This window comes from Mus caroli, unplaced genomic scaffold (assembly GCF_978045245.1).
Source record: "Mus caroli unplaced genomic scaffold, Mus_caroli_1 scaffold_15, whole genome shotgun sequence".
Lineage (NCBI taxonomy): Eukaryota > Metazoa > Chordata > Mammalia > Rodentia > Muridae > Mus > Mus caroli.
In genome coordinates this window covers 28852918-28864113 of record NW_028227270.1, presented here as the reverse complement: position 1 = coordinate 28864113, position 11196 = coordinate 28852918, and the positions used below count along the sequence as shown (strand labels likewise).

The window sequence follows — 11196 nt, the reverse complement described above, 5'->3', positions numbered from 1 at the left end:
ACAAAACTCCTCTTATCAGTAGGAAGCATGCGTAGAACACATCTTGCTGGAGGAGTAAACCAGTATATGAACTCCTGTTTAGAAAACCAATTTGAATGAAGGATCTGCCTTGAAAATCTATACTTGATGTCAAATGTTACAAAGTGTACCCAGCAAATATTCACCAGACATTCTGGGAAAGATAGCCTTTCCATGTAGGACGGTCACTGTCAATTAGATAAACACTGTTAGGTAGAGAAGCACTGAGCACCCTATTGTGCCAAGTCCTGCTTGGCCTGGTAAGGGATGTAATGACGTGGTTCCTGCCCCTGGAGCAGAGCCAGCAGGCCATGGGCCTCCATGAATGTTGATGGCTGCTACAGGCTGAGGGCTAGCTGGATAATTATGCTGTATAATATAATTATATTTTCCAGCTTCTCCCTAGAGGAATGTCCTCTCTGCCAAGGTTAAGACTCCGGGAATCAGAAACAGCACAAGGCTGGGAGGAAAGGGTGTGTCTATGTCTCAGCAAAATGCTAGTACTGGGATTTTTAAGACAGCCCTTAAGGCTGTGTGGGAAAGAATGCTGAAAACATGATTAAAAATATATAATTTCTCAACTATGCAAAATAGAAGGATGCAATATGAATCTTATAAGGAGTTTCACAGATCTAAAAGGAACAGTGGCAGCTGCCCTATGAGCCAGATTGTCAGAAAGAGTCTAAGGAAGGAGATAAAGAGAGTTAGGGAGTGATGGTCTCAAAGCAAGATTCCGCCCATCTAAGTTTTTTGTTTATGCTTACAAAGGCAGGCAGATTCCTAAATTCAAGGTCAGCCTAGAACAGAAGGAGTTTACATTGAGACCCAGGCATGGTAGGAATGGTAATTTCAGGGTATATTAAAAAAGTATGGCAAATAAAACATTTTGAAGCTATGACACAAGTTTCATTACATATATACATTTGTTTGTACATGCATAAAAATCACAAGAAATATATAGTATCAACTATGTATTGATCATGGGGCAATATTTAAGGAGAGTCTGGAGATGAAGTTCTATTTGGGAATTAAGGGTAGCTCTTCTGGAAGCATTTCCACTGTGGTCTAGCGTCAACATCTCCATGACCCACCAACTCCATCCTATACAGCATGACTGCTGCTTTCTGGAATGTTTAATGAAGTGTTTCTGGAATGTTTAATGAATCAGCAAGCCATGGTCTACAGGCCACCCTGTTGTATAGAACAGGTTCACTGGATCACAGCCACATTCATGCAGTTACCCCTGTAACGGCTTCCCAGGACAAAAGGTAAATTGTAGAGAAACCCCTGCAGCTTACATTGCAAAAATATTTACTCTGTGACTTTTTACAGAAAAGCCTGGCTTTAGTTAGAGATTAACAGAGGTAATAAATGTGTGCAGCAAGTTCTGGCTTGGGGATGGAAGTGCAGCTCAGTGGTTGAGTGCTTATCTAGCACTAAGGCCTTGGGTTCCATTGTCAGCACCACAAAAACAAAAGAAAAAACAGCAGGAGGCTCCCTTTTCTCAAAGGGTTAGATAAAAATCTTGATTTCAGGAGAAGCAAGATGGCTCAGTGGACAAGCTGGACAGATTCCTAAGCTGAGCTGAGTCCCTAGAACTCAATGACAGGAGGAGAAAACTGACTCCTGTGAGGTTTGGTTTTTTTTTTTTTTTTTTTTATACTTCACATATGCACCATGGCACACACAACCTACATACAAATATATTTATAGCAATATAAATCTCAAAAATATATCACAAAGTTATGTCTTACCATATCAGTGTCAATGGACACTCTGAGTCCAATTTTGTTCATTCTGTTACTCTTTAGAGTTCTCAGGTGAGGGCACAGGGCAGCACTACAAGCCATGGCAATCTCCTTTGCAAACTGGTAACTACTTGATAAAATAGATATATCTTGGTCCTTTAGGAAGCAGAACACCTGAAAATCAGTCAAATTTGGAAAGAAATCATGACTGTGATTAGAAGCCACAAATAAACTGAATTAAAACAAATAAAAAGGCACTACTGCTTTGAATTCAACTTTAATAAAATTCCAACATTAGATCTTTGAAACCATCAGTTGAGAGCATTCTGTATCTACAGCCTGAATATGTATGATAAAAAAAATTTAAATCAGAGATTACAAGATTATAAGAGTGGTCCAACTATTTTTGCCCAAAGTTGACTTGTGTCAATGAAATCCTGTTAATTCATTTCAGAGTCAACACTATAAGAATGTCTGTATGGGATCCGATCAGACAGAGGAAACAATGCTCTGTAGTTGCTATGTCATTCTACACATATGAAACCACAGGATGATGGAAGCTCTGGCCATCTGACTGCAGAGAGGACACAGGACTCCAGGATGGGAGGCTATGCTCAGTACCTTCACAGTGTCTTATTTCAAAACAAGAATGGGCCAAAATGGTTTCCCACATGAACACTGATTATAAGCTGGTGTCAATAAAGTCTTTTATAATAAAATAACAATATAAAAATGCCAATTTGGGGGCTGGAGAGATGGCTCAGAGGTTAAGAGCACTGACTGCTCTTCCAGAGGTCCAATTCCCAGCAACCACATGGTGGCTCACAACTGTCTGTAATGGGATCTGGTGCCCTCTTCTGGTGTGTCTGAAGACAGCTACAGTGTACTCTTAAACATAAAAATAAATAAATAAATCTTTTTAAAAAATGTCAATTTAGCCAGGTGTGGTGGTGCAACATCTCTAATCCCAGTACTTGAAAGGCAGAAGCAGGTGGATCTCTGTGAGTCTGAGGCCAGCCTGGTCTACAAAGAGAGTTCCTGAACTACAAAGAAAAAACCTGTCTCAACAAACCAAAAAAAAAAAAAGTCAGTAACTTAGCTGTCAGGAAGTACCATCATGTTGAGAGCTTGAAATAAATGTATGCAAATACAAATCTGGGATGTGAGGGATTCTGGGTGGGCATCTGTTTCAACATAGGAAGTGAAAGGTATAATAAGCTACACCTGAAGAGTCATAAGCTGAATATGCAATATTTGCAAGTATACACATCACACACACACACACACACACACACACACTATCCACACAGCACATGAAGCTAAGAGACCTTTTTCTATACCTCAGTGCATTTCACAGTCTTCTCTTCAGTTTCAAAATCTGTTTCCAGTTTTATTTTTTCACTTGGAAATCCTTCCACTGACATTCCATCTACTGAACTGATAACACTGTGTAATAAAGCAGAATACAATACAGTTAGGATCATGCTGTTTTCTATGAAATTGATTACTAAATTTGGGAAATGAGATAATAAAGTCAAAGTTTTATATTTAAAGTAGCAACAAATATCTCAAATGAACATAATCATGTATCATGATTCCTTGATTGTGTTATAATCTTTTTATCCAGTAAATTATATCTCCTTTTTAATATGTCCAATTCAGGCCTAGCTTTAATATACTTCAGTTTCTTGACAGAAAAGTATCTCACAATTTAAAAACCTATTTTCTGGGGTGGCACATGCCGCTGATTTGACAGGGTGTAGCCTACTTTGCAGATGGCTTTGAGTTTGATCCCCAGCACCACATAACGTGGGCATGGACGGCACAGGCCTTTAACACTAGCTTTCAGGAGGATTTCAAGTTTAAGGCCATCCTGGGCCACACTGAGTTCATGTCCAGCCTAAGCTACATGGCAACATCTCACATCAAAAATCTATTTTGGAATTGTCTCCTTCTTTCTTGTAGACCCTTAATCCATCTCCAAAACTGAAAGATTATGGGCAACTGAACAGAAGGAGCAACAGTGATATTGGTAAGGCCTCTACTGATTACATCATTAAGTCTCGCTTGTGCTCGCTTCGGCAGCACATATACTAAAATTGGAACGATACAGAGAAGATTAGCATGGCCCCTGCGCAAGGATGACACGCAAATTCGTGAAGCGTTCCATATTTTTAAAAGACATAGACTAACAAACTGGCTACACAAACAAGACCCAACATTTTGCTGCTTACAGGAAACTCATCTCAGAGAAAAGGATAGACACTACCTCAGAATGAAAGGCTGGAAAACAATTTTCCAAGCAAATGGCATGAAGAAACAAGCTGGAGTAGCCATTCTAATATCTGATAAGATTGACTTCCAATCCAAAGTCATTAAAAAAGACAGGGAGGGACACTTCATACTCATCAAAGGTAAAATCCTCCAAGAGGAACTATCAATCCTGAATATCTATGCTCCAAATACAAAGGCAGCCACATTCATTAAAGAAACTTTAGTAAAGCTCAAAGCACACATTGCACCTCATACAATAATAGTGGGAGACTTCAACACACCACTTTCACCAATGGACAGATCATGGAAACAGAAACTAAACAGGGACACAGTGAAACTAAGAGAAATTATGAATCAAATGGATCTGGCAGATATCTACAGAACATTCTATCCTAAAACAAAAGGATATACCTTCTTCTCAGCACCTCATGGTACCTTCTCCAAAATTGACCACATAATTGGTCACAAAACAGGCCTCAACAGATATAAAAATATTGAAATTGTCCCATGCATCCTATCAGATCACCATGGACTAAGGCTGATCTTCAATAACAAAATAAATAATAGAAAGCCAACCTTCACGTGGAAACTGAACAACACTCTTCTCAATGATACCTTGGTCAAGGAAGGAATAAAGAAAGAAATTAAGGACTTTTTAGAGTTCAATGAAAATGAAGCCACAACATACCCAAACTTATGGGACGCAATGAAAGCATTTTTAAGAGGAAAACTCATAGCTCTGAGTGCCTCCAAAAGGAAACTAGAGAGAGCACACATTAGCAGCTTGACAACACACCTAAAAGCACTAGAACAAAAGGAAGCAAATTCACCCAAGAGGAGTAGACGGCAGGAAATAATCAAACTCAGGGGTGAAATCAACCAAGTGGAAACAAGAAAAATTATTCAAAGAATCAACCAATCAAGGAGCTGGTTCTTTGAGAAAATCAACAAGATAGATAAACCCTTAGCCAGACTCACTAGAGGGCACAGGGAAAGCATCCTAATTAACAAAATCAGAAATGAAAAAGGAGACATAACAACAGATCCTGAAGACATCCAAAACACCATCAGATCCTTCTACCAAAGGCTATACTCAACAAAACTGGAGAACCTGGATGAAATGGACAAGTTCCTAGACAGATACCAGGTACCAAAGCTGAATCAAGATCAGGTTAATGATCTAAACAGCCCTATATCCCCCAAAGAAATAGAAGCAGTCATTAATAGTCTCCCAACTAAAAAAAGCCCAGGACCAGATGGGTTTAGTGCAGAGTTCTATCAGACCTTCAAAGAAGATCTAATCCCAGTTCTTCACAAACTATTCCACAAAATAGAAACAGAAGGTACTCTACCCAACTCATTCTATGAAGCCACAATTACTCTGATACCTAAACCACAAAAAGACCCAACAAAGATAGAAAACTTCAGACCAATATCCCTTATGAATATTGATGCAAAAATCCTCAATAAAGTTCTTGCTAACCGAATCCAAGAACACATCAAAACAATCATCCATCCTGACCAAGTAGGTTTCATCCCAGGGATGCAGGGATGGTTCAATATACGGAAATCCATCAACGTAATCCAGTATATAAACAAACTCAAAGACAAAAACCACATGGTCATCTCCTTAGATGCGGAAAAAGCATTTGACAAGATCCAACACCCATTCATGATAAAAGTCTTGGAAAGATCAGGAATTCAAGGCCCATACCTAAACATGATAAAAGCAATCTACAGCAAACCAGTAGCCAACATCAAAGTAAATGGTCAGAAGCTTGAAGCAATCCCTCTAAAATCAGGGACTAGACAAGGCTGTCCACTTTCTCCATACCTATTCAACATTGTACTTGAAGTCCTAGCCAGAGCAATTCGACAACAAAAGGAGATCAAAGGGATACAAATTGGAAAAGATGAAGTCAAAATATCACTTTTTGCAGATGATATGATAGTATATATAAGTGACCCTAAAAATTCCACCAGAGAACTCCTAAGCCTGATAAACAGCTTCGGTGAAGTAGCTGGATATAAAATTAACTCAAACAAATCAATGGCCTTTCTCTACACAAAGAATAAACAGGCTGAGAAAGAAATTAGGGAAACAACACCCTTCTCAATAGTCACAAATAATATAAAATATCTTGGCGTGACTCTAACTAAGGAAGTGAAAGATCTGTATAATAAAAACTTCAAGTCTCTGAAGAAAGAAATTATAGAAGATCTCAGAAGATGGAAAGATCTCCCATGCTCATGGATTGGCAGGATCAACATTGTAAAAATGGCTATCTTGCCAAAAGCAATCTACAGATTCAATGCAATCCCCATCAAAATTCCAAATCAATTCTTCAACGAATTAGAAAGTGCAATCTGCAAATTCATCTGGAATAACAAAAAACCTAGGATAGCAAAAACTCTCCTCAAGGATAAAAGAACCTCTGGTGGAATCACCATGCCGGACCTAAAGCTCTACTACAGAGCAATTGTGATAAAAACTGCATGGTACTGGTATAGTGACAGACAAATAGACCAATGGAATAGAATTGAAGACCCAGAAATGAATCCACACACCTATGGTCACTTGATCTTCGACAAGGGAGCTAAAAACATCCAGTGGAAGAAAGACAGCATTTTCAACAAATGGTGCTGGCACAACTGGTTGTTAACATGTAGAAGAATGCGAATCGATCCATTCCTATCTCCTTGTACTAAGGTCAAGTCTAAGTGGATCAAGGAACTTCACATAAAACCAGAGACACTGAAACTTATAGAGGAGAAAGTGGGGAAAAGCCTTGAAGATATGGGCACAGGGGAAAAATTCCTGAATCGAACAGTAATGGCTTGTGCTGTAAGATCGAGAATTGACAAGTGGGACCTCATGAAACTACAAAGCTTCTGCAAGGCTAAAGACACCATCAATAAGACAAAAAAACCACCAACAGATTGGGAAAGGATCTTCACCTATCCTAAATCAGATAAGGGACTAATATCCAATATATATAAAGAACTCAAGAAGGTGGACTCCAGAAAGTCAAATAACCCCATTAAAAAATGGGGCTCAGAACTGAACAAAGAATTCTCACCTGAGGAATACCGAATGGCAGAGAAGCACCTGACAAAATGTTCAATATTCTTAATCATCAGGGAAATGCAACTCAAAACAACCCTGAGATTCCACCTCACACCAGTCAGAATGGCTAAGATCAAAAATTCAGGTGACAGCAGATGCTGGCGAGGATGTGGAGAAAGTGGAACACTCCTCCATTGTTGGTGGGATTGCAAGCTTGTACAACCACTCTGGAAATCAGTCTGGCGGTTCCTCAGAAAATTGGACATAGTACTACCGGAGGATCCAGCAATACCTCTCCTGGGCATATATCCAGAAGATGTCCCAACCGGTAAAAAGGACACATGCTCCACTATGTTCATAGCAGCCCTATTTATAATAGCCAGAAGCTGGAAAGAACCCAGATGTCCCTCAACAGAGGAATGGATACAGAAATTATGGTACATTTACACAATGGAGTACTACTCAGCTATTAAAAAGAATGAATTTATGAAATTCCTAGCCAAATGGATGGACCTGGAGGGCATCATCTTGAGTGAAGTAACACAATCACAAAAGATCTCACACAATATGTATTCATTGATAAGTGGATATTAGCCCAAAACTTAGGATACCCAAGATATAAGATACAATTTGCTAAACGCATGAAACTCAAGAAGAATGAAGACCAAAGTGTGGACATTGTGCACCTTCTTAGAATTGGGAACAAAACACCCAGGGAAGGAGTACAGAGACAAAGTTCTTAGCTGTGATGAAAGGATGGACCATTTAGAGACTGCTGTATCCAGGGATCCGTCCCATAATCAGCTTCTAAACGCTGACACCATTGCATACACTAGTAAGATCTTGCTGAAAGGACCCAAATATAGCTGTCTCTTGTGAGACGATGCCGGGGCCTAGCAAACACAGGAGTGGATGTTCACAGTCAGCTATTGGATGTATCACAGGGCTCCCAATGGAGAAGCTAGAGAAAGTACCCAAGGAGCTAAAGGGATCTGCAACCCTATTGTTGGAACAACATGATGTACTAACCAGAACCCTGGAGCTCTTGTCTCTAGCTGCATATGTATGGAAAGATGGCCTAGTCGGCCATCAATGGAAAGAGAGGCCCATTGGACTTGCAAACTTTATATGCCCCAATATAGGGGAATGCCAGGGCCAAAAGAATGGGAATGGGTGGGTAGGGAAGTGGGGGGCGCTATGGGGGAATTTTGGGATAGTATTGGAAATGTAATTGAGGAAAATATGTAATAAAAATATTAAAAAAAAAAAAAGTCTCGCTTACATTATAGGGAATTAACAGAATTCAATAATCAAAAGGAAACCATTATTTATTTGACAAAAACGTGTGCCATATATCACAAAAGGTGTTTCGCCTTTCCTTAGCCCTGAACAAAGCTACCTGATTCATGCTTTAAAATCAGACCCTCCCCAGGTTGATGGTTCATTATAGCTTCCTGCTCAAGGAAACTTAGGAGTCGGGTTAGTTACATGTTTGAAGAAAACATATTGTATTAATTGGAGCAGAAACATTAAAGTTACTGTCATAATTCTACATGCATTCATAACATATATCCTTGCATTAAAGGGATGTTTTTCTCACCCCCATCCATCAAATGAGAAATTCTTACCCTTTGTTCTTCCTCTCTTCTGAATCCACCCAACAGATGTCCACATACTCTCTCAGGTCTACTGCATCAACTTTTCCACACTGGATCTTAAAGTCCTTTTGCTCTCGTAGAGCCAGTCGTAAGCCCTCCATGGTCTCTGGAGTTATTTGTACCATTAAGCCATCTAGAAATGAGAGTTATGCTTCACACAGAGTTTGCCAAACTTCAGAATATGTGCCAAGTGCCAGGCGTAGTGGCGCACGCCTTTAATCCCAGCACTCGGGAGGCAGAGGCAGGCGGATTTCCGAGTTCGAGGCCAAGCCTGGTCTACAAAGTGAGTTCCAGGACAGCCAGGGCTACACAGAGAAACCTGTCTCAAAAAACAAAAACAAGCAAACAAACAAACAAAAGACAAAAAAAAAAAAAAAAAAAGAAAGAATATGTGCCAAGTAACAGAATTTATTATTAAAATATTTTTGTTTCAAGATACAAGTTTTAAATATCCTTTGTAAATCATTTAAATGACTTTTTTTCCCACTAGGAAAATAAAACTATTTCATAAAGTTAAGAATGATTTTAGGGTATACAAATAAAGACAGTAAGGTAAGCTTTTTAGTCACAGTACAATAATATCATGCCCCATGATTAAGTAGGATTTACCCTAGGGATGCAAACATGATTAGACATATGCAAATCAATAAACAGCACACCAACTGATGGACAAAAACCATGGATTAATCATCTTTCAGAAGAAAACACTGGATAAAATTCAACATCCATTTATGAAAAAAATCTCAATAAATTAGGTTTGGAAGGTTTAGAAGGTACATGCCTTAAAATAAAAAAGGCAGTATGGGACAAACCCACAGCAAATACCACAAAGAAAGGGGAAAGCCGAGACCCCTCCTTTTTCACTACTCTTAGAACACGAGCGTAGTTACCAGATACTAAGCCTGGTATCCAAACAGGCCAAGAGGGAAGTCAGACTGTTCCTATTTACAAACTGTATGAATCTGGCACAGATATGTTAAAACTGAACACAAAATCAAGATAAAAATAGGGAGCATGTTTATATACACAACAAGCTTGCTGACAAGGAAATTAAGGCAGCAATTCCTCTCACAACAATAACAAAAAGGAATAAACTTAGTGAAGAAACCAGATGATTTCTACAGTAAAAATGACAAAATATGTACGAAAGACTTGAAGACACAAGCAAGCATAGACATGGCCATGTTGGTGAATGAAAAGGATTGAAATAGTCAAAACATTGATGTTATCCAGAACAATGACAGACTCAAAATACTCTCCATCTAGATGCCACTGTCACTTTCACAGGGACAGGGGAATAAGCAAGTTCCCACCCCTAACACTCGCAGGAGAGCACAAAGGACCTGGAGTAGCTAAAATGATCTATCTTAAGAGAAGGAGAGAGACTGAGGTGTCTTAATACCTCATCACCCCACACATACTGCAAAGCTATAAGATCCCCAAGAGCATTAAATACACACACACACACACACACACACACACACCAGAGCAGAACAGAAAACCCCAGGATAAATCACCCACTTAAGCCTCCTGATTATTAACAAAGGTGCCAAGACATTCACTGTAGAAAAACAAACAAAGTCTCAATAAATGGTGCCATCAGATGATTACCCACTCACACCAGGTCTCCTCTCTTGTCAAGCACAAAATCTCCTCAAAGTAAACCAAAACCCCAAAAGTAAGACCTGAAAATGTGAACCTGCTACAAGAAAACACAGAGAAATGATTTAAAAGTTACGCATAAGTAGGACTTTCTCTCTGTGTATCTTGTAAGAACTGAAAGCCCTGTTGGGTGTGGCTCCTGCCTTGAATCCCAGTACTCAAAGGACCGAGAAAGAATATACATGTAAAAAGACAACCCAGAGCTTAGCTAACAAATGTACAACAAATTAAGCCTTTCCTGAATAACAGAGGAAAGAAGACAGCAGACTAAAACATGCATGCCAAGAGAGACCATTTCTAGCACTGGGGGTATCACCGCCAGCATTCTGGAGGCAGATGTGGGGATAACAAGTTTGAGTCTAGCCAGGACTACAAACCGAATCTTTGTTGCACAAAATCAAAAGCTGGTTAAAAAAATTCACAAATGATCTGATGACACATTTCTAAAGAAGTTCTAGAAATGTGTAAGAAATATTTAGCATCACTACAATGAAATGCAAATAAAACCATCATAGTTCTTCATCCAGGTAAGAATGGCTATAATAATAATAAAAACCCACAAAATAATAAACCAAATGCTGGGAACTGGCCAGGGCTTCAGCGCATGCCCAGCTAGTGCTCGAGCACCAAGCTCCATTTCCAAGCAGAGAAAGAGACTGTTATACACTGTTGACAGTAATGCCATCATGGAAAAATAGCACATGAGTTGCTCAATAAGCCAAAGTTAGAAATAACTTATGATCCAACTAGTCACCTACTGGATGTACCT

General features: G+C 39.2%; 1 protein-coding gene and 1 non-coding gene across 4 annotated transcripts in view; one reads left to right on the top strand and one right to left on the bottom strand.

The window, feature by feature from the left end:
* Nucleotides 1–11196, bottom strand: part of Zfyve16 (zinc finger FYVE-type containing 16) — a 54451-nt gene that overhangs the window by 4828 nt on the left and 38427 nt on the right. For all 3 annotated transcript variants that reach the window (XM_029468386.2, XM_029468385.2, XM_021180901.3), the window contains 3 exons: nucleotides 8736–8898; nucleotides 3107–3212; nucleotides 1773–1940 (listed from right to left, as the gene is read on the bottom strand). In XM_029468386.2, the coding sequence (XP_029324246.1) occupies nucleotides 1773–1940; nucleotides 3107–3212; nucleotides 8736–8898 (437 nt within the window). The remainder of the gene's footprint in view (nucleotides 1–1772; nucleotides 1941–3106; nucleotides 3213–8735; nucleotides 8899–11196) is intronic.
* Nucleotides 3836–3942, top strand: LOC115029176 (U6 spliceosomal RNA). The gene has a single exon (XR_003834730.1). It is a non-coding gene; the product is annotated as a U6 spliceosomal RNA (small nuclear RNA).